The sequence below is a fragment of the Mustela nivalis genome, assembly GCF_964662115.1.
Source record: "Mustela nivalis genome assembly, chromosome: 16".
Classification (NCBI taxonomy): Eukaryota; Metazoa; Chordata; class Mammalia; order Carnivora; family Mustelidae; genus Mustela; species Mustela nivalis.
Genome location: NC_139035.1, coordinates 31,038,519 through 31,065,792, shown reverse-complemented (window position 1 = coordinate 31,065,792; position 27,274 = coordinate 31,038,519). Strand labels below are relative to the sequence as shown.

The following is a 27,274-nucleotide window of genomic DNA, read 5'->3' as shown; positions in this document are numbered from 1 at the left end:
GTCACAAGTTCTTGTCTTAGGAGAACAGGTTAGGTGCTGAGAATTTAAGAGCATTCTGGGTTGGAGGCCTCCCAGGAGGCTGGGTGGGTGGGGTTTTGAAGAACACAAAGGATGGATGGGCAGAGCTGGGAGAACTTTCCAGAAAGAAGAGGTGGAGGGTCGGGGTTTGGGGGGGGGGGCGATGTTCCAGAGGAGTTAGGGCCAGGGGACAGGAAAGACATTTTGGAACACTGGGCCCTGGCCTAAGGGCGCCCCTCAAATGTGGCAGCCGAGCTGGGGCTGCTGGGCTTAGGGGGCTGTGTGTGAAGCCACCAGCAATATTCTGGCATACCTTCCTTGGTTTAAATTTTCTTAATACTTTTGCAGAAAAACATTTCTGTATTAAAATAAACATACAAAAAGACAGAATGCAAAATATACAGAGACTTCTTTTAAGATTAAAAAAAAAAATACAACTTCAGAGTTTTGACTGCCTCCAGAAGGCCCCTCTGTGTGTGCATGCCCTTGGGGCCAGCAAGGTAACTAAGGAGAAGATCTGAGAAGCCTGAGGTCCTTGGTAGATAGCACCTGACCTGCAGATAAAAAAGCAGGCCCAGAGGGGGGTTGTCATGTGCTTGAGGTCACACAGCGCCTGAGCAGCAGAATCAGGCCTGGAACGAGGCTCCCCGTGTAGCACAGTGCATGAGCGGGGTGTGGGAGAGAAGGAAGGGGAACACAGGCCACGTGTGAAGAAGAGCTCATGAGGAACAGGGAGAGCGCTATGGTCTCGACAAGATCCAGGTCCTCTCCAGCCAGCTTCTGTGGGGCCAGTGCTTATCTCAGAGCGAGCAGGACCGGCACCCAGCAGGGGCATCCTCCCTGCGGTGGAAGCAGGAGACACACCCTCTTTTCCATTCTTCCTCCTCAGTGTTGTTCTGCAGAGCACAGGGCACCCCTTGCCAACTGAGCGAGCACCAGAGAAAGGCTCTCAGCCACCTGGGATGCCTCTCCTCGTGCCCTTCCCATGACGAAGGTGTGTCCTGTTCAGTGAGTCTGGAGAGAACAAGATTCCTTTGCATTTCCGGGTCAGTGAGACCAGGCATCATGTGGCTATGAGAATTCAGAGCTATGTTGTTTTCCTAATAGAAAAAAAAAATCAAAAAACAAAAAACCTCCCAAACAGGACCCCAAAACAGTAAGAGTTATCCGTGGCGTGAGATTAGGGGGAAATGCTCCTTGGCTAGGAGACGGTCACCACAGCCTGCAGCTGGATGCTCCCATTCCTGATGGTGTCCTTCTCTCTCTTCAGAATGTGCTGGGAGAGTGTGTGAAGGAACCAGCCCACGTCCTGGAGGTCCTCGGGCCACCTCAGGTAGTGCCGTTTCCGCACAAACCCTGCAATGCCCCGGTGCTTCATCAGCTGGAACCGGGACAGGGACCCCACGATCACCAGGATGAGGGCACCGTCCGCATCAGACACACACCTGCTCTGGGCGTAGGCAAAGGCTTCCAGGCACCACCCGTCCCGGAGGAAGTGTCGGCTCACGAGGCAGACCACCTTCCTGCTGCCCCACACGGCATCCTGGATGTTGGCGATATGCTCCCGCCCCGGGACAAAGTCTCTTTCTTCAAAGCACAGGTTGAATCTGTTCTGGGCACTATACTGAGCATCCAGGTGTCTGAGCAGAGCCCGCTGCACCCACGCAAAGTCTCTGCCACTGAAGCAGAGGTATGCATCGTATCTGTACGGCTTGGACTCGTGGCGCTCGGCCTGGACCGTGGGTAGCAGTCTGCAGGCCGCCCTGTAGCAAATGAAGCCAAGGCCCCGGAGCTTGGTAGACACGAAGACTGTCACGAGGAACAGAGTCAGGGTCACCGTGGAGGAGACGAAAAGAGACAACCGTAGAGCCTTCAAGACCTCCTCTTCATCACAGTCCTCCATGGAGACAGAGGAGAGGGGGGTCCCTGCGAGTGCGTTGGGGTACGTGCAGGAGATGTCTGCACCAGACCCAAGCACGGTGACGTTGGTCTGGTTGAGCCAAACAACGAGAGAACGGAGGTCACACTCACAGATGAATTTGTTGTGTGCTATGTCCACGGCGGTGAGGGACGCCAGCAGGTTGGGGTCCAGGGTCAGGAGCTGGTTTCTGGACACGTCCAGCACCTCCAGGTTGGCGGGCAGGTCACCAGGAGCAAGCGCCATCAGCCTGTTGGAGCTGAGGTCGAGACCCCTCAGCGCACTCAGATCGCCAAGGGCCCCCGGCGGGATGAAGGTCAGGTAGTTATTGTTCAGATACAGGACCCGGAGCCGTGAAAGTCCCTTGAACACATCCCAGCAGAAGCCGGTTTCCCAGGCAAGCTGCAACATGTTTCTTCCGAGGAAAAGCGTTTCCAGGCTGAGGCTCCCTGCCAGGCCGCGAGCACGGCCGCACGAGGAAAAGCGGTTTTGATTCAGAATGAGGACCTGGAGGTCGGGGACCTGGAGGAGGAAGTAGAGATCATCCAGATCCTCCAGCCTGTTTTCTGACAAGTGGATGAAGCTGGCTTTAAGCTCCATGTCCGGCAAGGCCGCCAGCTTATTGCTACCCAAGAAGATGGTGTCTAGGCTTGGCAGGAAAGAGATTGTTTTAAGAGCATTGTCCCGCAGATCCAAGGTCTGTAACGTTTTCAGGAACCTGAAGGTCTGGCTCTGAATGATCCCAATATGGTTGTTTTGGAGATCAATATAGGCTACCTGACGGAGTCCGGAGAAATCAGAATCATAAAGCTCCCCCAGGAGGTTGTAGGACATGTTGAGAACCTGGAGGCTGTCGAGGCCATAAAACGCTTCTTCTGCAATCCTGTTGATCTTGTTGTGGGCCAGTTGCAGGAGCTTCAAGTCCTTGAGGGCCTCAAAGACTCGGAAGTTCAGGGAGAAGATGAAGCCATAGGACAGGTCCAGCCACAGCAGCGTGCTCCTGGCCAGGCCTGCAAACGTGTCCCGGTTGGGGTCCCTGATGTTCTGGAAGCCAAACCCGGGCCCCATAATATGGTGGGCCAGCACCAGGGAGGAGATCTGGCTCCCACTGACAGCCCTGCTGAAGTTGCCTGTGATGTCTGCAGTCCAGCCATTGCCAGAAACATCCAGGGTCTCCAAGACCATGTTCTTGAATGGGTTCATGCATGTGCCCCAGTCCATGGAGCCCCTGCTGTACAACTGATTGGCGGCGAGGTTTAACAGTGAGAGCGTTTTCCCTTGCAGTGGCTGAAGCTCATGTTCACACACGACGGGTATCTGGTTGAGGGAAAAATCAATGGACTTCAGGGAATTTAATTCCCAGAATGAAGGGTGAAGGTTAAGGCTTTGAATCTGATTTTTGGACAGGTCCAGGCGAGACAAAGACTCCAAATTTCTGAAATAACCATCTTTTAATGTCTTATCGGACAGACCACAGTGGAAGAGTCTAAGTTCCTGCAGGCGGGGCAGCCCCTGGAAAGCATCGGGATGCAGGAAATCCACCTGACTCTTGCCCAGGTCCAACACCCTGAGGTTGGGCAGGTTTCTGAAGGCCTCTCTGCCGATGGTAAGGGGGGTAAACTGAGTCCCAAGCTCCAGCAGCTGCAGCTGCTCCAGGAAGGGGAAAGACGTGGTTGTCACAGTCCGGATATAGTTGAAGCTAAGCAGGAGGATCTGGGTGGTGCTGGGGACCGGCGGCACCTGGGTTAGGTTGCAGGATCGATACAAGGCCCTCTGGCCATCAGAGGTGCAGGAAGGAATTGTTAGCACAGGGCTGACCACGAGCACTACCCCCAACAGAAGGTCCAGGTAGCCTCCCATGCTCCTGTGGGGAAGGAGGGAGAATGAAAACAGTCTCCCCGAGACCCCGCAGGCGTGGCCATGGCTTACGTGTCCATGTAGATGGTGCTCTTCTCTCTGACTTGCACTGCGGTGTAGGGTGGTGAGCACTGTTCTAAGCCCCTCAGAAATACCTGACCTTTACAACAAGTCCCTTTCTCATTCACTCGTTCATGCAATCACTCATTCAAGGTCTGCCGAGGAAGCTGAAGAAAACAGCAGGCAGAGACACATTTGTGTTCCCCTCCCCCCTCCCCTGCCAGGAACCACTCTTCCCCTGCCAACGGCTCCGTGGCAGCTCCCCACCTACCCTGCCCAGGGCATGGGCCATCCACACCGCTGCCCTCGCTACACACACATGGCCTGTTGGATCACACAGACGCTGGTCCTCCTCACCCTCCACAAGCATCAGACACGGCATGTCAACATGGCCTGCCTGATGGGGTGGGCAGGTCTCAGGTCAGGGCATCCCTACTTGCATCTGGCTTGTGTCCCCAGCCCTACACCAGGTGGAGAGAGGCCCCACCTCCTGTGCCCGGGGCGCATTCGGCCGGCTCTCTGTGGAACCTCCAAAAGGAAGGAAGTACTCTGTGACTCTCAGGAAGGAAAATGGGGCGAAGGTAGGAGGGAAACAGGAAGCAGGTGCGGGTCTGCACAGAGCGTTACCCCGCTGCCTCAGCGACAGCGTCCTGTGGAGCTGGACCCTGACTCTGTGGAGGTTTTGCTCCGCCTTGGGGTTGATCTGTGGTGGGGTTTCCATGGAAACCCTGAGGCTGAGACACCTAGATTACAGCAAATCACAAGTGGGTGTCAGGGGCGCCTGGGTGGCTCAGTGGTTTAAGCCTCTGCCTTTGGCTCGGGTCGTGATCTCAGGGTCCTGGAATCGAGCCCCGCATCGGGCTCTCTGCAAAGCGGGAAGCCTGCTTCCCCCCCCCCCCTTTGCCTGCCTCTCTGCCTACTTGTGATCTCTCTCTGTCTATCAAATAAATAAATAAAAATCTTAAAAAAAAAAAAAAAAAGAAGTGGGCGTGGAGCCGGAGTTGACCCCAAGCCTCCAAACCGCACATTTACTAATGAAGGGGAAGAACTCCGCGGAGCGAGATTGTCCACCAGGGCCCCTCATTTCTCTGTCATTCCCACCTGAGGCCGAGGCAGGGGACCAGGGCCACAGCAGCAGAGGCCCCTCACCTCCCATGGGCCACTCGCCCTCCCTGTGGCCTGGAGACGCACCCCCACCGCCCTGGCCCCATCCCCGCTCACTTCTGGCCCCTCCTTGTCTTCCCCAGGCAGCTCCCCTCCTCCCACTTCTGCAGCCTGGCTCCGCCTGTCTCCCCGAGCATCATCTGCATGTCTGCCATGTGCTGGGCACTGTTTGGGACACAGGAGGGAGTGAACAAACAGACCACACTCTTCCCCACAGGCTTGTTATAGTGCAGGGAAGTGGGAAAAGGGCGCCACCCAACTGAAGAAGGAACATCAACCATCTACCAGGGAGCACAGAGACCAGGACTGCCAGGGCAAGGGGCCGCCAGCTGTTTGTGGAGTGGCCAGGAGAGCACCTCTCCCCCTCCCCCCCCTCCCCCCCTGCCCCCCTTCCTCCCCGCCCCCCTCCCCCCGCCCCCCACCCCCTCACCCCCGCCGATGATGTTTTGAGCAGAGACAGGAGGAAAGAACAGGAAAAGGAGAGGCCCAGCATCTGGTGGGAGTTCGTCACACGGGGCTCCATCTGCATCCTCCAAATCTGTCCAACCTCAGTACCTTGGCACGTGCTGCTTCCTGTATGCCGCTCCCATGGGTAGATCTCACATCCACACTTCCTCAAGAGTCTTTTCCCACACTCACTAGTTGCAACAACTCCCCACCCCTGACTCTTTGGAAACTACCCTGTGTGTTTCTGTGAAAGCCACGATCCCAAGCCCTCAATCACCTTGTGCAGCCACGGGTTTCCTTGTCTGCTGTCTGTCTCCCTGACGGTGATGTTGCCGTCAGCGCAGCAAGCATTGGGAAGGATGTGCGCTGCTAAAAAGGAGAAACAAAGGGGAATGAGTCACCCCACGGGCGATCTGCGGAAGGAACTGCCTCTGCTAAGAAGAAAACTGCATTTTATCCACGAATCGTCCTAGAGATTCAGGAGCTCCCGATGGGGAAGCCGCCTCGGCCAGAGCATCCCGTGAGCATGTGGGAGGCTACAGGGGGTTCTGATCATGGAGAGGAGGTGACAGAAGCCTCCCAGGGAGCAAGGAGGCTGGTTGGGCGCCCGCAGCAGGGGGCTGTCCCACCAGGCCACCGCAGGGGTGAAACCCATGCTCAAAATCACCTCAGAGCCTGCCTCTCTTCTTGGGGCCAACGGCATGTTGCTTGCACTGTTTTCCTAAATACTGACTTTTCCAGGTACATGACCACCTTGTGAATCTAGGGAAGCTTGTACCTTTACCATTTGGAGCTTTAGGGGGACTTATTCACCCTTCCAGGAAAATCCCTTCATGGTGCGCAGGCCCCGGGGTGGGGGGACGCCCGGAACTGTGTGGGTACACATGCATGTGTGTGTGTATACGCATGTGTGCTTTGTCTGTGCACACACACGTGTGCACAAGTGTGTGCACTCACCTCTGCGTGTGTGCACGTGTTCACAAGGGTGCCGCACATCTGTCTGTAGGCACGTGTGTGCACACATGAGTGTGTGCGCGTGTGTGTGAGCCAGTTTACTCAGCCCTCATTTCTAAATGTCAAATGTAATTTTTAAAAAAGTTTAAGGAATGTCCATTGAGTATTTTCTTATGACTCTTAAATCCAGTACATGAAGGGGAGAGTCCAAATCATTCATTTTGCCTCCTCGTGTGCAACTTCTATTAATTTGTCATAAATGACTTCCCTTTAATTTCTTTTGGATATTCCTGTTAGGGCACCTTATGTTGATCTCATTAAAATTATGCATATGGGTGAATTAGATTAGAGCTGTGATTCCATTTCAAAATGGAAAAGTTTGGGGATTTAAACATTTGTCGTAGAAAGCTGCTGCATTCATCACTGCGGCCCAGAGGCAAAGCTTCCAGTCCCTCCTGTCCCCGCTCACCAGAGGCACAGGATGATTAAAGCCGGAAGTTCTTCCCTTGCCTCTCCACCCACATAGCTTGCGGTTCTCTCGGTTCTCTCGCAGGGATGATCTCACGAATCCTGATAGCAGAACTGCCTCTTCCTTCCTTAGTGAATTCCTTCTGGGTTCAGGTGGGCCTTGGAGCCAGTGTCCTTGAGTTTACAGTAGACACACCTGCATTCTGGGAAGTGGGACTCAAGTTCAGGGTGATCTCGGTAGATAAAGTGGAGACCCACCAGAAAGCAAGTAGAAACCGGTGAGGCAAGATGTGGGGTTACGGCCCCACAGCAGCCCCAGAAGAGCGCCAGCCCTGCGCAGCCACCAGCTCTGGGACAACACCATCCCTGCCTTCCCAATTTCTGAGCAAACCAGCCAGGGAAGGGCAGCCTGGCACCTTCACGGAGAAGAGATGAGAGACTGCGGGTCTCCGGTGGCGACCCGCATCGGGATCGCACCTCCTGGCACATGCTCCGGGCTGTGATTCCAGAATCTGGTGCAGCTGTGGTGGTCCACACTGGGCCACGCAGTGGGAGACGTGGTTCTCAGGAGGCAGATTCTCCTAGAAACACACAGAGATTCTCAAATGTGCTTAGAAGGAGGCAGGAAAAATACAGAGGATGTGGGAGACACGAGGTTAGGGAAGACCACACTCTGTTTCCTGCAACCTTCTTCCTGTCTCACAGTGGGAACAGGGCCCTAAAGCAATAGGCAGGGACACACGTATGCCAGCCTCCCTGCCCAGCCGCAGACCACACTCTACAGCAGTTCTTAATACTTTGACGTCATGGACCCTTTTGAGACTCCCATAGCTCTGATTCCTTGATCTCCAAAAATGCATATACACATAACAAACCAAACTGCCCCTAGCTTCGGGGCTTCACAGACCTCCTAACGTTGGCTCCTTCCAGCTCATCACTCACGTGGAACAACCAGCACATTTCACCTTCCAGAACAGGGCTCAGAAAACATTCTGCAGAGACGCCTGGGTGGCTCAGTCCATTAAGCGTGTGCCTTTGGCTCAGGTCATGATCCCAGGGTTCTGGAATCGAGCCCCGCATTGGGCTCCCTGCTTGGTGGGGAGCCTGCTTCTCCCTCTGCCTTTGACCCTCCCCCTGCTCATGCTTTCACTCCCTCTCTGTCTTTCTCTCTCAAATGCATAAGTTAAAAAAAAAAAGAAAACAACAACAACAAAAAAACCCTTTAAAAAAATCCTTTAAAAACGTTTTTTAAAAAAGTTCTACAAAGGGCCAGATGGTAAATATTTCAGGCTTTGCAGTCCGAATACCACAGTTTGCCAACCTTTGTCCTTGAACAGAATAGAAACTTTGATTTCACAAATGAGGATTTTAGTGAGTATAAGACAAATGTGCCCTGGTACCAAACCAGCAGTATTTGCAGGAAGAGCTCACTCGACCCCCACACTGCTGACTGTCTCACAGATGCTATTTTGTTCAAACATCAGAATGAATTCTTGTCTTATGTAACCAGACAGAAAACCCCCTGCACAGACATGCAAGCAAGAACACTGGCTCAGAATAACAGAGTCAAATTTCCTAGTTTCGATTTTGCCTTGTTCCAGGCAATTGCTTGCCTGGAGTCATCCCCCAAATGCGTGTTTCAGAGCTTGGCCCTGAACTTGCGGCGGTAACGAGTGCTATACGGGAGCCCCACGCAACACACTCCAAGATGCTGAGCTGTCAGGTCTATGGTACAGTGAGATGGGTAAGGCCAGATTTTAAAGAAAATTATTTAGGTGTATGTTGTACCACAAAGGGACTATGCAGACCGATTATCGTATGAAATGTAGGAAGGTGTGAAACACTATTTCTACCTCTGAAGGGGACTTTGGGGGTCAAGCTCCAGGACAGGTAAGCCGACAGGTGTGGGGAGGTGTGACTGCCCAAGTGGAGGGTCCTGGAATGGGAGCCAGAAGCCAACGTGGGTTCGAACAGGTCCTGTTGCAGGGTATGTTGACTCTAACAATGAGAAGCAAGCTGCGAAGTTGCTCCAGACCCCGTCAGACGTCCACGAGAAGGTGGCAGGCAGCACGCGACAGCAGGTGTGGACAATCCGAGACAGAAGACCAAGGGCCTCTACGTGGGGCAAAGCAGGGGGCGCAGGAAGGGTGTGCACACGTGGAGCAAAGTTCAGAGGACCCGCTCACTTCTCCCCAGGCTCTGTTGCAGAGAGCGGACACCTAGAGCTGCTGGGAGCGGCAGGTGCAGGACATGGACATGCGCTCCTGAATCATTACAGAGCACAAGATGGACAAGCCTTACGGTGTTAATGGTGTGTGCATCCGGCGACACACGCGTTCCTCCCCCCAGAATCCCATGCTACACAAATTCATGCAACAGAAACAGGGATTCTGGGGAGAGGGGGCTAGCATCTAAATCTTCCCCAGTGGTACCGAAAAACCACCTGATAGAGAGAAGGTAGCACAGTCACAGAGGTGTTATATAGCTGTGAAAGACACAAGACAGTAGGCCACCTCCACCTTCAGGGCCACAGAGCCTGTGTCCCAGGCTTGCACTGAGCTGAGGGAGACAGGGGGCACAGGGGATCCCTAGAAGCAGGTTGGACCGCTGTGACAGCAGATATGCGTGAGGAACCAAGGTCCGTGACAGGTTGCCAAGTGTGTCGCGTTTATTCAAATGTGGGGTGGCTCAGCTGGGCCCAGTTTTCTTCATTTAAAGCTAAGAAACTACTCACAAGCTCACATGAAATCTGCACCTCCTAGCACGTGAATCAAACGAGATGGTTATTCATACCACGCACTACATCAGCAGGGACTGTGCTCCAGTTCAAGGCTAAGGATTCCAGTTCAGGAAAGGTAAAAGCTGCCGTGTATCTAGGAGCCTGGTGAGCTTGCAGGATGGGCTCAGGGACCTGCTGGGTCTGGTGTGGACTCAAGATCTCAGAGGCTCAGGGACCTGGGTGCATCTGTTCCCCAGCCCTGGTGTGGTTCCACTTCAACAAGGGACAGACAAGCAAGGAAAGTCTCTCCCGGGATGGCAGGTCAGAGTCCCTGGGGAGCCCAGAGGAGGAAGTGCAGGGACAGGACACAGCCTCACAACAGGCCTCTGGACTCTCAACAAGGGTGAATTTTCTGCACACACAAACCGGAGACTCCCTGGTGTAGATGGAGGGTTCTTGAACTCAGCTGTCCTTCGAAATCACCAGAGACGTGAAAACAGTACAGGTACATGGGTCCACACCAAGAGATGGTTTAGTTGGTCTGGGGACAGTGGGGACATCCACTGACAGATGAGTAGGTTGACAAGACGTGGCGTCCACACAATGTCCGAGTCAGTCTTGATGCAGAGGAGATGCCAATGCTCGGTGTGACCTGGCGATCCTCAAGGACATCATGCCCAGTCACAGAGGCCAGAGACAGCGTGAGTCCATGTACGTGCGCTAGCTGGGGTCTGGACTCTGAGGGCCACGGGAGTGGCACGGTCAGTATGGCCCATCACCCCTGCCAAGCACTGTTAATTATGATAATGAGAGTGGGGGGAAGAGAGCCAGCAGCCCTCCCATTTCAGTCAAACCCACTTAGCTTTGATCCCAGCCATTAAGGGAGCAAGTGCCCTTTCCTGAGCTAATGGCTGGGACAGCAGACAGGCTGGCTAAGCTCAGATGAGTTCTGGGCACGTCTTCACACTTAGCCCCAGCCAGGGGGGGCCCCTCAATCCTTCACAGACCCTCTTGGTCCTGGGCCCTGTAAGCACCCGGAGTCTGAGCTGGGCTGGTGGTGGCCCACAGTGGGCAGGCACAGAGGTCTCACTGAGAAAAACACTAAGTTCATTCCAAATGGGGATGGTGAGAGTTTCTCCAGAGTTCACATAGCAGGGAAAATCCCGAACTGTATCTGAAGGCAGGTGTGGAGGGCTGGGTCCACCTTGCACAAAGGCTTGAGGCCAGGACACCAAGTGGAGTCAAAGGACACGCGTGTTTACCAGCAGAACACGGCATCCCGCAGACACAAACCTCCCAGGGGGCACCTGGGAGGCCACGCTGTCCTGAGGGCCATGTTTTTCTAAAAGCCATCTTTCTGTAAATCAGAATTCTGCTGCTGAGGACAGGTGTCCTCTCTTTTGTTCTCTGCCATGATGCCAGCAGCCAGGACGTACCATGTGGCAGGTGTGCCCTGAGTGACTGAATTCGCCTCAGAGGCGGGCCTCTGGGCCATCCCTCCTGCTCTGAGGCCACCACTCCCCTCTCCCCCACCCGTGCAGGCACTGCTGCCAGCATGCTGGGGACTGGTGTGCATCCTCTGAGTCCCTGAAAGGACTGGTCTGGGCGGGGGCCGATCCGGTCGTGTCCCTCTTGGCCGGGAGCACTTACCTGGGAGCGCTACACCATCAGCATCCGAGAGTGAGTCTGTCCCTTGTTCTTCCCGCTCATCTGGACACAGCTGGGAATATCCCTCTGGGCACCTGTAGCACTCCCTCCAAATTCCAAGCCCATTTGACCCTTGCCAATCCTTGTTGTGTATTTCCATCTTCAGCCTACATATTCTTCAACCCTAGAGCAATAGGCAAGGTCAGACTGGGAGAAGCCTCCAGTGTGACCTCGGTGCAGCTGGTGGCCAGTCCTGCGAGATTCACCCCAGGACACTGCCAGCATCGACTCCCCTCCCCTCTGGACATGGCTCGGCCCCCACCCCCACCTGGGCAGGGCGGAGACCTCCCAGCTGGTCCCCCAGTGACACACGCCCCTCTCACTCAGCTCTGGTCAGCAGCCTCACTGGCTCCTTGTGCCCCTGGAGGTCACACTCTTGGGGGCCGAAGGCTTCAGGGCCAGGTAGCAATCTGGTCCTCTGCTCCAGACCTAGGCTGCAGTCCTGGGACCTATCCTCCACCCAAGTTCCCTGCTGAGGCTGGACCCCAGGCTTGGAGGGCTTCTGTCCATCCCATGGGCTCATCCAGGGTCAGCTCCCCTACCAAACAATCCTCACACCCCTCTGGGCCCATTTTATCTCCCTGCCCTGATGTGCCAGTCACACCCGTATGACAATATATTCATTATGTCATGCCTGACCCCCAAGAGTGCACAATCCTTGAGGGCAGGGACTCCATTTTTATTCATGCTATATACCTGAAGTAGCGTAGCTTAAACACCCCAGTAATATTCCCTGCTGATTCTCTGAAGATTTATTTCCATCAGGAGCACTCACCTCCAAGGCCTAAAACAGGGAGCTCCAGACATGGCCTCCTCATTCTAGGGGCCCAGGCCCCCGACTGTTCCACTGCTTCCATTCCGGAGACCACAGGAGCTTCATCAGTGATGGGGGTGGTCAGCTAATTTGGTAAAATCAAGAGAAAGGGCTTTGCTTTTCCTAAAGGAGAGAAGCTAATTAAGGAGGAGAAACAGAAAACGTTATGCATGTTTTTCTTTTCTTTTTTTGCTTTTTAAAGATTATATTTATTTATTTAGAGAGCGAGCACGCATGAGCAGTGGGGAGGGGCAGAGGGAGAAGGAGAGAGAATCTCAAGCAGACTCCGCACTGAGCACAGAGCGGGACACGGGGCTCAATTTCATGACCTGAGCAGAAACCAAGTCGGATGCTCAAGGAACGGAGCCTCCCGGAGGCCACTGTGTACTGTTTTGCTATGCCATACAGCGATTGTCTTTGTGGAGGAATTCGCAATTACAGCTGGGTCTCTTATGGAGCAGAATTTTAATTGGAAAAAACCAAGACCGTTTTGTGAGTCAAGGCACGTGGAACTTGAGAGCTGAAGGTTCCTGGAAACCTCGGGCCCAGCCCCTGTTCAGAAGGTGGCTGCCGGAGCCAGGCAGGCAGGCAACTTGCTTCCCTGGGACCCCAGAGAGGGAAACTCTACCCTTTCACAATCAAAAGCATTCCTCACGGAATCAGAGCGGTGCTGAGGAAGGGTCTTGTGGGACCTTCCATGAAATCCCCGCCGGCATTTGGCGACTGAAGCTCAACCAAGCCAGGGACACATGGTAAGCTCACTGCACCGAGGTGAGCACGGGACTTGCAGGTTTCTGCGGCAAACGCGAAGGTTGCCATCAGAGTGGGACACTTCTAAGCAGGCCGGCTAGGTAAGTTAGGGTCGAGTGAGGCAACACTGAGGAAGACACCACCAGGGCTCAGATGGAGAAGGAGGGGTCCTGCCGGTGGGAGATGTCTCGCGCTTGGCCTCGCTGCAGACACGATCTCACCCATGCTCAGAGTGGCCCGGCGCTTGCTCCAGCTCACGCAGCTGTTACACTGGGGACTGGGGCTTACATCCAGCGGCAAACTTAGTCATCATTTTGATCTTCCAAAATACCCAAAGTGGAATACACCGGGAAGCAGGTAGAGAGCCTGAGTGGGTGCTCTGCACAGAAATCACATGGAGACCTTGCTGGTTAAGCTGGTTAAGTCAGCAGGCTGGGCTGGGAGCTGAGACTCCGCCCTTGAAGCAAGCCTCCAGGAGATCCTAACCGGCGGTTCCCCGACCCACCACCGGCAGCCTGAGTGGCAAGTGGCTTCTCCTCCGTCACTGCTCACTGCTGACGAGATGCTGTGGGATCACTTCTGAGTTCGCCCCCAACTCTTCGCAGCCCTGAAGGTGTAGCATCAAATGGTTGCAAAGGGGGATCAGTTGAAGCCTCTGGGTGGGGGTGGGACAGGCCTCATGGGTTCAGGTGCAGCTGAGCACACAGGTGCACGGGACGCTCCCCACCCCCCCACCCCCCGCATACCGGCAGGGGGCGGCAGAGGCGGGCTCCCCAGCCCGCAGGAGCGGCAGCGCACGGGGAGCGGGGCTCGCTCCGACCCGGACGTCTTCTTCCCCAGCCCGGTCTCAGAAGGGACTGTCCACCCCGCCCACGCGCGCTCGGAGCTCTACATCTGATGGGCTGGGAGAATCGGAACGAGGACCAAGTTTGCAGCTGGATTCAAGTGCTGGCTCCCAGTTTAATGGACGTGTGACCTGGAGCAAGCACCTCGCCTCTCTGAGCACCAGTGCAATCATCCTTGCACTGGCGACAGAAAGTGTACTTCCCCAGGGACACCCCCGTGCCCAACCCAGAGCAACCGGTTACTGACACGAAACCCGCTAACGCTTCTTGCCTAAGTACACAGACATCATTTATCCGAGGGCACCTCGCTGGGAACGCGCTCATTCCCTTTAGGAACCACCGAAGGAGAGCAATGACAAGGAAACGGAGCTTCTCCCAATACTGGGGCGATCTGCTGCTTCCCTTTTCCGCCCTCACAGGAAGTTATGTAAAATCTTGCCTGATGGCCTTTAATGTCTTCAGGAAGTTATATAAAATCTTGCCTGATGGCCTTTAATGTCTTCAGGAAGTTATGTAAAATCTTGCCTGATGGCCTTTAATGTCTTCAGTGGTGGTCCCCTCCACACCACTGAGGCATGCAGAGGCACCCATATTCTGGAGACAGTATGTTGCAAACCCAACAAAATGGCTTCTCTTTGGTCTGTTCATTACACATTCCTTAGTACAGGTTTAAAACATCTGACGAAGAAAGTAATTCCATTTGGGTGATTTTTAAAGACCAACAACTAGCAGGACCCCCTTTTAAACTCCTTGAGAATAGAGAGCTCACCAAGGAACTGAATATCCCTCTCCATCTGCAGAAAATTCACATCTGAGGCTCTCACAGTGCCCCCAAATGCAACTTGGTAAAGTCAGCGTGCAGGTGGCCAAGCAAATTGCCTGGAGGGGCAGCTGCAAGGTCTGGAGCCAAAGCCCCCAGCAGAAAGCTGAGAAGTGCCCCATTGCATCCCCTGAAGTAATGACAGATCTCTGCAAAGGCAGAAATTATCGTCATTGTGATGTAAATTGAGGCAGCTGTCAGGAGGCACAGGGAAGGAAAACCTATTAAACTTTGCTCTGTTAGACTAGGAGAATGGAAATAGAGAAGAGAGATTACACTGCACTTGAGAAGGGAGGGTGAGGGGGGAGCCAGGCCAGGAGGAAGGGTCCTGGGTCTCCCCAGCCAGGGGCAGGGAGGAATGTGGGAGGGAAGATTTCACTGGTGGCTCTGATTGGACTGGGAACAGGGCCGGCTGGGGAACACACCCCTGCTCTCAACCCTAGGGAGGTTCATGAGGTGGGATCCACCCTGGGCTGACTGCCCCGAGGCTGGGCTCCATTCTGGGTGGGGTGGACTTGGCCAGAGACTTGGCTCCTATTAGCTGTGGGTGGTAACTTCCAAGATGCAGGGCCCCAGGGCCAAAGCCCTGGGCGGGGAGAGGGGAAAGTCAGGTTCTTGTCCTCCTATGGCCACCATCTGGGCATCCTTGACAAGTTTAATTTCCCTTGTCCCCTTTCTGTATGCTTATCATGATGAGGGTGACCTGGAAGCCAGGTGTGTGGCTGGAGAAGCTTGCAGGGTCTTCCCACTTTTGTTTCCCAAACAGGGATCAGATCTCTTATCATTAAGACAAACAGCATCTTCTCCTGATTGGATCACTGCTCCCTTCAGGGCCAGTCCCTCAGACTGGGAGCCTTAGAAGGGCCCCTTGTCTCTACTGCCTATTAGCTGGCCTCTGCTGGCCCCCCACCTTCCCTACGGGTGCCCCCTCCTGGAGACCACCACCTCCTCCTCAATTCTTGTCTGAATCTCCCCAGTGTCTTCTGTAGCATGGACTCTTGGGCCCCTGTTTCTTTTATCGTTTCTTTTCTTTTTTTTTTTTAAAGATTTTATTGATTTTACTTATTTATTTGACAGAAATCACAAGTAAGCAGAGGCAGGCAGAGAGAGAGGGTGGACCCTGGGATCATGACCCGAGCCGCCTCCTTTGTCATCCTTGACTTTGCTCCCGTCTTTCTGTCATTCCATTTTCCACCTCTCCCTTCTCCTCCCCCCACCCCCTGGCTCATGAATCCCCTTTGCTCCCACAGGTTGGACTATCCCCAGCACTCATGCTCCCAAGTAACTGGCTCTGGCCTCACCTGGACTCAGAGTGAGAAGCATGTCAGTGGACCCGTCTCTCGTGACACCACCATGCTCTGCCACGGGAGCCGTCAGCCAGGGAGAGCAGGGAGCCGTCTCCACAGAGGCTGCCAAGCAGCATGGTCAAGGGTGGGAGGGAACCCAGGCCCCCATAGGCAGAGTGGCGGGGAAGGTACAGCTGTGAGCTTGTGGGACCGGTGGGGCTGGGGCTAGACAGGCTATTCTGCTGCCAAGAAGGACCTGCATTCTGTCCTGGGGGCTGTGGGGGCTTCTGGGGTCTGTACTCCTGCTGCTGCACTGAACACAAACTCCTCAAGCCCCCTGGGATCTGGCTCTACTAAATGTACTCAGTCTCACAGTCCCAGGAAAAATGCTCAGCCCACACTTTCTGCACTGAGTGGGCAAGGCACTTCCCTGTGTCCTGTGTGTGGCTGGGCTGCAACCAAGGATTATTTACCAAATGCTTGCTCTGCGCCAGCACCAGCAGTGGCTCAGAGGGTCCCTAGATGAGGGAGATGTGGCCCTGCTGCAGGAAGTGGGGCAAAGACCCCTCCCGTCTGAAGGGCAGTGGGGGGTTGGGGCAAGAGCACCTACAGAGGTCCATGCAGAGAGCAATGGAAGCCAGAGAAGGGGCTCTCCAGCTCTGCCTGTCTTCATTGGAGAAGGTACTCTCTGACATGCAGAAGATTACCCAACAGAACACCCTGGGCAGGAGAGCAAATGCTGTAAGGGCCTATTCGGCCAGAGCAGCCCCACCCCAGTTGAACTGACATTTTGTTGTAAAACTTAAATTGACTCCCCCCCACCCCCGCCCCCTGCCCAGGGGAACTTACTTAAGAACAAGTCCCAGAAACTAGTCCCAGGTAACAAAGCCCAAATACAAGGGTGGGTCAGGCCAGGTGGAGGTATTCAATCAGTGGGGGCGCATACTGTCTCCTAGCTACCAGGGGTATGGGCCCCACCCTTTGAGCACCTTTTGGATGCCAATTCTGACCAAGGTGATAAGCTGGTTCAAAGGTCTACTAGTGTAAATTGTAATTCAATTGGTCACCTAGCATGACTGTGCAGTTTTCTCTGTGTATTACAATTTCATTGGCCACCTGTGTGTGGCCAGCCCAACCACATGGCCTTTGCTCTATATAAGTTAGACGGTGAAACAGAGAGGGGTGGTCCTCTCTGTAAGGGGTGGCCCTGACCAGTCTGTTTGACTGCTGGTTTGATTCTTGATGCTTGGCGTGAAATAAAGCTTTGCTTGACCTTTGCTTTGTATTAGTCTCGCTCCCTTCATCACGGACCCATTATTGGGGGACCCAACAATGTAAGGAAAGTGAGGCATACAAAAAAGGCCTTCTGGAAGGTCGGCATGTCAGGAGACACAAAGAGAGTGGCCAGAGCTGAAAAGGGAGGCAGGGGATCTGGACTGCACATGGCTGACAGTGAGGGCCTTTGTAAGTATCCATAGCCTTCAAATATTATCATTGGGCCTTCTTCCCCTGTTTGGCGCAGTCCTTGACTGCCATTTCTAAATCCTGAGGAAGACAAGTAGCTCCCCAAAGCCCTGCTGTCTTGAGCAGCCCACACTGGCTGTCTTTCAATTAGCAAATGACAGCACACAATTTTGCACTCAGTGGCTCTCACAAGGGATGACCCTGAACCTGGAGCCTCTGGAGGGCAGGAACAGTGCCACAGCCTGGAGTGAGCCCTGCAGAGCAGAGCACACACGGGGTGAGGGCTGCAAAGCCAGCGCTGGCAGTCACCCTAGCATGCAGCCAGACTGAAGTCTGGACCTGCCGGCTGCATTCCTTTCCATGAAACGAAGCACGAAATGAGCACATCCGGACCCAGGAACTGCACGTTCCAGAGCTTTCTGCTGAGTCTATAAGCATGCAGAAATGAACAAGCAGGCCTATTCTGATTTCAACACTCAGCAAAGCTGAACTTCCTCATGCACGCAAATGAACAAAGAAGGCTCTGTGATGCTAGACACAACCACCTAAGAAGTCTTTCTTCCAAAAATACAAAGCCAAAAACCTGGCAGGGACAGCTTTGCATTCAGATCATAGCAACTCAATACTCCCTGCTTTGCTTAGAGCTGACACACTCAGGACAATCCCGTGACAACTCAGGGTGGGGGTACCGTGGAGACTGAGAGGCATGGGTGACTGCTTAAGTGTGCTTAGTAATTAGCTCTGGCCTGGGCCCTTCCTCTGGAACCCCATGGAACCTGCCTGCAACCCCACAGTTAAGGGATTAGTTCATAGTACCACAGAACTTCCCCCACGGCCCTTCCCCACCGTGTCCCCTGTAACTGGCTGTGCCTGCCTCACTGTTAAGTTGCTGGCCACTGTGTTCCCCCACGAGAACAAGGATGAAGCAAGTCAGGGGTCCATGGGTCCTGGACAGATTTGTCAACGCGCAGCCAGGCTGAGTAAACACAGAGAAAAGTGATTCGGCCACACTCACCTGGTGGGGCACTGGCTGCTCCCCAGGGTGGCCACCGCCAGCATCAGCAGCCCCAGGGCTCCTTTCCAGGCACTGAGCAAGAGGACAGCATCCTATTTGTGCCTGACCTTCAAACAGGACATCATACTGATTGGGTCATTCATTGCTCGGGGACACTCCCTAAGAATGCTGAGGTTACTTAAGCTGCTTGTCTGTGAGTCACTGTGCAGGACAGGTGTGTTCAAACACTAAGTGACTACACACACAACCCACGGGGACGAGAAGGCCCCTGCTGCCGATTCCCACCCAACATGGTCTCTGCAGATAGGCTTCCTGGAGCAGCACACCCCTCACTCCTAAGAAAATCAACCAAATCCACCCTCACGCCTGGGAGGATGTCATTCCAGCCGTGCTTTCCCCAGTCTTCATCGGCAGATTGTTGATAACATAAAGGCCAACAATATTTACCGTGGAGCCTGCTTTCCCGGTGCTCTCGGTGGGCGGGGCTCAGGCCCCTAGTCAGGCAGCTGGGCAGAGTTCTGGGATTTCCACGGCACCCGCGGGCCTGGCTGGCTCCCTTTTCTAAGACAGTGAAGCCATCTGCCCCGTTCCAGGTGGGGACGAAAGCGAACGTGACAAAGTCTGACAGCTTCCCAAAGGTGGGGTGCAAGTGACGTCGACAGAGCCAGGGCTTCGCGGTGGGCCACCCACCGGCCACCAGCCCGGCACTAGCCGGCCACCGAGGGTCCCGGGAGGAGAGCAGGAAGCGGTCTGGGACGCCCCCGGTTGGCGACCGACCCCGCCGGCAGCCCGGTCCCAGTCCCGTCCCCTGGCCCGTCCTCGTCCGCGGCCCGGCGCCCACATCCTGGGAAGGCTCGCTAGCGCCTCCGAGCGCTCCTCCCAGCCCCTCCTCCTGGAAGGTCCGGGGCAGGGCGCCCCCGAGCCCCACCCACCGTCCCGCCCCCATTCCCGCCCCCGGACGGATCCGGGCCCTCCCACCTGCCGGGACTCCGCTCCTATCCCCGCCCTCAGACAGATCCGGCCCTGCCCACCGGAGCAGCTCTGGCTCTGCCCACCTGCCTGCTTTATTCCTGCCTGCTTGCTCGGCCCCGCCCACCACCCTGCCACATCCCCACCCCTCCCATCGTCCAGGCCCCACCCACTTGCCCGTTCGGGCAAGCCCTGCACCCGTCAGGCCCGGAACTGCGGTCCAGGCCACCATTTTCAGTTCATTGACCCGTGGAGGGACCTCCTGCTCCAACCCCAGGGCCCATGGGAGGCGCCCCGGATGCTCTGGGGCTGCGGGAACGAGGAAGAATGTAGGGGACCCGTGGACTTGGGGGCCTGGAGGCTGGGGCAAGTGGGTGCTGGGTGCTTGAGGCGCCCTGGAGCCAAGGGAACGGGGCTGCCCCTGGACTGTCATTGGGGTCATCCAGGCCAGCAAGGCCACCCCTCCTGCCCTGGTGCAGAGGAGACCTGGAGTAACCTCACAAAGACACAGCTGAGCTGGTGAGGAGGAGCTCTTCCGTGCTCCTAGAGTCCCCGCACAGAGCTCCCACCCCTTGTCCAAACTTCCACCCAGATTTCCAAGATCCTGAGAGACTCAGAGCAGCCCATGGTGGTGCGGGGGCTGGATCCCAGGATGCTGAGATCATGACCTAAGCAGATACTTAGCCAACTGAACCACCCACACGCCCCACTACTCTGGATTTTAATGAACAAATCAAGTGACAGCCTTCAGTTCTGAGCAGCAAAGACTTTGGCGACCAGCTCCTCCCAAGCCATAAAGAGAGAGAGAACCGGGGGCTCACTCAAGGGCCACATGTGAGGAGACCCTAGCGGTTCTGGCCATTCACATGGAAGTTGTCACCCCCCTCGCCCCCACCCAGTGACCTCATCTGTCCAAAGACAGGGCCATGGAGCAGGACTGCGCCCCTTGGGGCCAGGAGCAGCACTGAGCCCCTTGGGGCCAGGAGCAGTGCTGATGAGTGGGCCCTGGAAGTCTCTGGGCATCCTAACATGGTCTGGGATGTTCCTCCCTTCCCCACACCCTCCTGGGAAGTGCTACTCATTTGCTTTCACCAGTGAAGTGTCTGTGTGTTTTTATGAGCCGAGCACTGTGCAGGGTGGGAGGGATGTGATACCCAGAGCTGACATTTACTGAGGGCTTGCCATGTGCTCTGCTCTGTTCTGTATGTGCATTAGCTGATTCGTGGAATCAGGAAACACCGGGAGGACAGGAGCATGGCAGAAGGTGGACTCGGAAGCGTAGGTTGAGCTCATTTCAGGGTGCACTGGCTGTTTGTGGGAAGGGCAGGTGGCACCGTTGAGCAGACAGCTGAAGTCGTACGTGGAGACAGGCCAGGAGGCATCAGGACAGAAGTGACAGCTGGAGACATCGGTGAAAAACCGCATCTAGAAGACCGGCAAAGTCAAGGCCAAGGAAAGGGAGTAAGAGTTTGTAAAGACAAAGACTGTTAAATGTAATTATGTTCAAATAAGACCCCTGTTCATCCAAAGATTTCATTTAAAGACTGCAGGGGCAGGAAAGAAAACTAGGAAGATTCTCGCAATTCCCGTAACCACCAAAAAGCAAGAATCCAGACTATATGAAGAAGCCACACAAATCAGTAAGGAAAGAACAGGGAAACAGACAAAAGAGCAGGCCAGTACTCTCTCCACAGAAGAGCAAATCCAAGACCGTCATGGAATATATAAATGGGAAAGGCCAGACCTCATCCTATGATCTGAGAAAGTCAAATGTTGACCCAAAATAAAAAGTCTGGTAATAACAAGCGTTGGTGATGATATGAAGTGACAGAAATGTTGCCAGTGGGCACGTGAGCTGGCATGGGCCCTGGGGGAAGCAGACACTCACTATCTAGGACAGCTGAAGGTCCACGTCTCCTGACACCCAGAAATTCCATGCCTGCCCAGGTATGGCTGGGAGTTGGCACACGCCACAGGACATATGGGAAGGTGCTTCATTTTTAGAACAGTGCCCAGGGATTCCCACCCCCTGGCATTCTTCTGTCCTTGCAACCTGTCCTCTGGTGTGTGGGCTGGACCAGCGACTTGCTTCTCACTGACGGAATGTCACACAGCGGCCACTCCTGAGATGAACTCACAAAATACCATGATTTCCACTTGTTTACACCTTCTCTCCGGTCCCTTCCCTGGCTACTGGCTCTCTTAGGAGGCCACCTGCAAGACTGCCTCATGGCTGCGTCCCTGTGGCAGGGAGTGCCGGCGGGGGGGGGGGGGCAGATTACTAACCACCAGTGAGGACCTGAAGCCTTAATCCAACAGCCTGTGAGAAGTGACTCTTGCCAACAACCCAAGTAAACATGGACATGACTTCAGTCCAGGCAGGGGCTGACATGAGATCCCAACCCCGGTCAGCATCTGGGCAGCAGCCGTGGGAGACGCCAGAGTCGGGGGGCCCAGACAGCCAGGCCCAGAGTCCCAGCCTCCAGAAACAGTGACACAACAGGCTGTTTTAAGCCACTAAGTTTTGGGGATGATTCGTTATACAAAAGTAGATAATTAATACCATCACCAAATTAGGAATCACCCAAGTGTCCAGCAAAAGTAGGACAGACAAGGAACTGCAGATCGGTAACCGTCAGACAAGTGTGTATGATGCATGTGACCAGTTTTTCTCACTACAAGGAGAGGAAAAGTCACATTAAGTGGAAGAAAAATAGGAACCCCAAGAAAGAGGAACTAGGAAGGTCATCATCATGTGGATCTCAAGAAGGAGAAATTAAACACCACGAAGAGTGAAGTGTCCCACTGGATGGAGCCTGATGCAGGTGCGCTGGGCTGGCAGATCTCCGATAGGCCACTAGGATGTCCACGCCCGGCACACCTGCCCCTTGAATGTGGGGCCAGCAATGCCTGGAGGGTCATCTGTCCCTTGACCAGGTCACATCTACAGCACTCCATCTTAGTGGACTTTGAAGAAGCGGACAGCCCCGTTGTCAGGACCTGAGGACAGCCCCCAGAGGGCAAGTGGTCCGGCCACCGGTCAGCAAGAACATGGGGGCTTCCACCCGCAGAGTGTGAGACCGAGCTCTGCCAGCAACTTTGAGCTCTGGAAACTGGTGCAGCCCAGCAGACACTGTGGTTTTAGGTTTGTGAGACCCAGAGCAGGGAGCCCAGCAACACACCTGGGTTTCTGACCTGCAGAACACGTGGCTTAGCACACTGGAGCGGTTTTCAGCCAGCATGTCGGAGATCGTTATGCAGGTTTATCTGCACCTTTCTGTCCCTGGCCTGGCTTTGGGTACCACTTGCAGCCAGTGCTCAGTCAGCACTGGTGGGAAGAATGGAAATGCCAGCAAGCCTCATGGAAAGCTACGTGACTTCACTGTGCTTTCGGCGGCCGCACTTAGGGACCGTAGGGCATGGACTTTGTCTGCGGCAGCCCACGAGGGCCTCTGGGCCATGCCCTGTAATCGGAGTCCTGGAAGTTGCTGTTGGGCACCCCCCCACACATCGAGGGGATGCATGGGGAGTGCAGCTGGGACAGCCCGTCTGCTATGGGTTGCAGATGTCGGAGAAATAAAGCGTGTTCAGCAGGGCGAGGTCATTCATGACTCTCCAGGACCGGCATTAATGGTGAGCTCAGGAACGCAGGAAGCCTGCACCTTCCTGGTGGAGCCCTGAACTCCAGAAGAGCCCGTGGCCGGGGCTCCCCCTTCGGAGAGGAAGTCACCTTATACCAGTGGACACTGCCCTTCCGTGTGGGCCGACCATGGCTTCCCGGCCTTCAGAAACACCCCCACGGGATCTGCAGAGCCTCTTGCTGCCCACATCCTCGTTCCCCTTTTCTTCCTCTTTTTTGGCCAAAGCAGAGCTTTTTACTACCAGGAGCCATGTGTGCTTAGCCTCTCTCCTCTCCACTCGAGCCCAGACACAGACTTTAGACCCAGGGCCCTCTGGTCCCAGGATGGCACGGCTGCTCCCTCCTGGGCCCTGTTCCTCGCCCTCCCCTTCCTTCTCCAGGTCCCCGTCAAGGTGGGCACCTTTCCCCCCACAGGGCGGGGGATTAGTGAGCGCCCAGCCATTGGCCTAAGCGGGTGACCCCGGGCACTGTGCCCACACACCGCAGTTTCAGGCTCAGCTGCGGGCTGCGTGGGTGGTGGTGCTGGGTCGGGTGGGCATCTGACCTCCTGGGTCCTGGGCACCAAGCGAGTGTGACAGGGGAGACGCTTTCCTGGCCACTCCAGTTGTGAGAACATGAGAAGGTGAGATGTTCCTTTTTCCCTTCCTCTTCTGGGCGGGAGGAGCTAGAGATGGAACCCAAGTCCTTGCTTCACCCACACTCAACTGTCCCAAGATGCCAGCCGGAAAGCCTTCTTCAGGGGCACTCGATGGTGAGCAGTGTCTGTGTTGACTCCCTGTGTCCCAGAAGAGGCAGGTGCTGGCAATTCGGCCTCTAGGCCATGCTCTGTGACACAGTGGGTCACCTGGATCTGGTCAGACCCAGAGCTGCCAGCTCCCTGCCCAGGTCAGCCTGCCCATGCCAGGTGTGGTGGCGCCGGCTTCCTCTTGCAGCTCCTGTGTGCAGAGAGGGCTGTCCTGTTTCCTGGCAGCCAGGTCCCTGTCCGTCTCCATCAGCGCGGCCCTGAGTCACCCCTTGCCCCTTCTGTCCCCCGTTGACAGGTGTTCACCGAATCTCTCCTCGGCAGCACCACGTACGAAGCCCAGCACTGTGACCCTGGGATGGATATCCGAGGCTTTATCAGGGTGACAACAGCATGTGGCCTGAAACCGTGCAGCCTGGCGGGTGTGGGGACCACGCGGTTGTTGTCATGGTGCCGTGGTCCTGTCACAGGACCACAATGCACATGCATGCCACAGGGGGCATGCCACAGATGTGCAGGCCACAAGACAGCATAGGGTACATGGGGTCAGAGGCCACCCTGGGGGCACAGCTGGGCTGGTTCACTACTGGCCAGGTCCTGCCACTGCCACCAATGGCTGACCCCAACCAGCTCCACATCAGGTCGGAGACTCGGGAGTCCCACCACTTAACAGTCTTCCAGTGGCTTCTCCTTGTCCCTGTCCCTCTGGTAGCCTCCAAACTTGACTCCCGGCCCCTGCCCCTCCTGCCATCCTCCTGTCCTTCTTCCCCTTTGTTGTCCCTGTGGTTCCCACTGCCTGCCTCTCACTGGGAGTGGGATTCCACCCTCCCTGCCTGCCACCTCGCCCCGTCAGTGTGCTGCTTATTCCCTCACACACCCCAGCATTGTGGGAAGTTGGCTGTGTGTCCACCGTGCGCATGCTTCGTGCAGGAGCACCCCGCGCCATCGAAGCCCCTCACTGTGGTTGTCCCATGACTGCAGGGAACACACGAGTAAGCAGAAGGGTCTCTGTGCAGCCAGACCCTCCCGAGCTCTGTCCTGGCCTCTTGCCTCTGGCCACAGGCAAACCCCCAGCCTGCGGTCTTCATGGCCCTCCTCTTTGCTAAGAGCCCATGGCTCATTGCTCTGAAATTGCCTTGACTTCCTTTTAAATGATTGTTTCCATCTCAAAGGTGGCACCTGGTTCCTGTTGGCTGGAAGTTCTAGGACAGTGAGCAAGGAAGAGACCACGCAGGGTTTGTCACCCACCCAGTTCTAAGTGCTGCTAAACTCCCAGATGACTTCCTTTCCAACTACTGGCTATACAGCCATCACGTGGTGACGGCAGAGTTGAGTGACTTTATTTTTACGAAGCAAAATATTACAGAAAATGACAATGTAAAGCAGGAAAACACTGAGAGTGTCCTCTGTGCTATTAAAGTTCCTTGGTATTGGGTGAAAATGCCAAAAAAGATTCTTGGGTGATTCCCCTGGAAGAGCCCTCTGCCACTCTAATGGTTCATTCCTACTCATGGCTGCAGGAGAAAAGAGCAACAATGTTCTTGCAGGGCCCATGAGCTCGGGAGAGGAGCCTCTAGCCAGGGGCGGTGCGTGTCTTCCAGGCCCTGTGGGTGCCTCTAACACCCTCCAACACACCGCACACGGGAACAGGTGCCTCCAGCGGGGGGTGGTGTGTGCGCCCCACATCACACCGCCTGGTGCTAGGAAGGACGCCAACGCCGGAAGGAAAAGGTGAGGGGACTCTGCGCGGTCATGCTTTGCTTTAGGAAGCCATAATCTGACTACACTAAAGTTGGGATCCAGATCCAGTGGGAGAGGACCCACAAACACATTTGATGTGGCTTCACCAGTCTCGTGTTCTAAATTTAGCTCTTGGTTGAATGGGGCATAGGTTTATGTATGTAACTTTACCCCCCAAAAGTTGTGTTTTCTATGCCCATACGTGAGAAGGTTTTTATACAGAATATTTTTATACCACATATCACAAGTAATTTGGCTGGGAATAATATTCTTGAATTCTTACTTTCTTCACTCAAAGCGCACTGGAGGTCACTTTAAGAAAATACTTAGCATTGCCAAGAAGTTTGTAACATAAAATCCTTCTCTTTGTTTATAAAGCAAATCTAAAAATTTTTTTTTCTGGGAATGGTTATAGTATTTTCTTGGATTTCTTTATAATCAAAGACTACTTATGGAAGGTTTCTAGAAATGAGTCAAGTTAATTGCTTTTGCCTGGAATCCAGACTGTTTTATACTTCGGCTGTGAGCTGTGTTAATTCTGCTCCCGATCCTTTCTCTTGGCTGCAACTTCTTCTTCAGGAACACCACCCATTCCCATGCTGGGGCTCCATTCTCTTCCCTTCCTTCCTTTTGAGAGAGAGAGAGAGAACAAGCAGGGGCGGGGAAAGGGGCAGAGGGAGAGAGAGAATCTCAAGCTGATTCCATGCCCAGTGTGGAACCTCATGCAGGGCTCAGCACAAGGCTGGATCCCAAGACCCCAGACCCCGAGATCATGATCTGAGCCGCAGTCAAGAGGCCGAGGCTTAACCTACTGAGCCACCCAGGTGCCCCTCTCTCATTTCTGCTCTTACTGACTAGTAGATCACAGCCAGCTCAGCCCTTTACCCACACAACATGGCCCACCCCAACTTCTTATTGTGAAAAGTTACCAAATGCAAAAGCGGGGATAAGACAGAGGTCATCCCATACACAACAATAATCAATATTTTATTCATTTGTAATATATGCACATTATAAATGTTGATCTATCTGGAAACAAACTGCAACTATTGTAACATGCCCCCTTGAAGGACTCCAGCAGGGTCTCTTAAAAGGAAGTTCTCTTCTTTATAATATTAATGCTGCATTGCACCTAAAAACTAGGACTAATTCCCCAGTATCCAAAAACCAGTCCATATTCAGACCTCCCTGACTGTCCCCCCACCAGCCCAGGACTTTTCCCCCAGTCCCGTGCGAGGTCAAAGTTCACATATCACTTTCTGACCTTTGGGCCCTTTAGTCTTTAACCCAGAGCAGCCACTTCCTAAAGCCCCATGCTTTTCCAGGGTGTCACATGTACACTGTCCCACATTAGGGGTTTGTCTGTTTCCTCTCAGTGTGTTTAGCTCACGTTGTCCCTGTATCTGCTGTGATGGGGAGCTAGGTCTGCAGGTGACCTTCTCCATTTCCCACGGTCTCAGTGTGATTTCGGTGTCGGGGCAGGAAACATCGGGCCCTCTGTGGGGAAGACGTATTCCCCCTCTGAGGTTAGAGCGCCATCCGGGGAGTGATACCTGGCACCCATGTGAATTTTAACACTCCTGGAGTTTCTCATCATCCCTATAAGACCTCTTGTCTTCATCCTAGGCTGTTCTCCCTCAGCTCTGCTTCATGAGCTCAGATCCTTTACAGAATGCCAAGTAGGGCTTCTCAGCTTCCCTTCAGGTTTCTGCAGAAAACCCCCCGCATAGATCGGGACATTGTCTAAGTTGGCAGGGTGATGGACGTTTCCTGTGTCCCACGGTATGCTTAGGGTTTGCTTTACTCCTTCTGGAGGGGAGCAGGGATCTGTCCAGGTGCAGCGTATGTCCTCAGAGGGGCATGTGGCTCCTCTGCTC

At 54.6% G+C, this 27,274-nt stretch overlaps 1 protein-coding gene and 1 long non-coding RNA gene across 18 annotated transcripts in view; one reads left to right on the top strand and one right to left on the bottom strand.

Annotated features, from left to right (window-relative positions):
• The window catches only part of LOC309850529, a 510,333-nt gene that overhangs the window by 244,906 nt on the left and 238,153 nt on the right, over window positions 1-27,274 (top strand). The gene's annotated exons all lie outside the window — the stretch shown is intronic.
• On the bottom strand, window positions 409-19,217 carry TLR5 (toll like receptor 5). 17 transcript variants are annotated; one of them, XM_082704535.1, is made up of 9 exons: window positions 18,754-19,217; window positions 18,307-18,413; window positions 12,088-12,263; window positions 11,256-11,436; window positions 7,303-7,467; window positions 6,888-7,089; window positions 5,742-5,833; window positions 5,075-5,182; window positions 409-3,800 (listed from the first exon to the last, which is right to left on the bottom strand). In XM_082704535.1, the coding sequence occupies exons 7-9, from the start codon at window positions 5,813-5,815 to the stop codon at window positions 1,220-1,222; spliced, it is 2,763 nt and encodes a 920-aa protein (XP_082560661.1). In that variant the 5' UTR covers window positions 5,816-5,833; window positions 6,888-7,089; window positions 7,303-7,467; window positions 11,256-11,436; window positions 12,088-12,263; window positions 18,307-18,413; window positions 18,754-19,217; the 3' UTR covers window positions 409-1,219. The 17 variants fall into 17 exon arrangements, with proteins under 17 accessions (XP_082560661.1, XP_082560672.1, XP_082560668.1 ...); XM_082704546.1 differs by having other exon boundaries at window positions 12,088-12,249; XM_082704542.1 differs by having other exon boundaries at window positions 409-4,020; window positions 18,307-18,378.

Coding starts and splice junctions, on each gene's coding strand:
- TLR5 (XM_082704535.1), bottom strand. CDS start 5,815: ATGCTTGCTGCGCTGACGGCAACATCACCGTCAGGGAGACAGACAGCA. Junction 5,183..5,741: donor GAAACCCGTGGCTGCACAAG/GTGATTGAGGGC, acceptor TGTCCCAAACAG/TGCCCAGCACATGGCAGACA. Junction 3,801..5,074: donor AAGACAAGGAGGGGCCAGAA/GTGAGCGGGGAT, acceptor CCTTCCCCACAG/GAGCATGGGAGGCTACCTGG.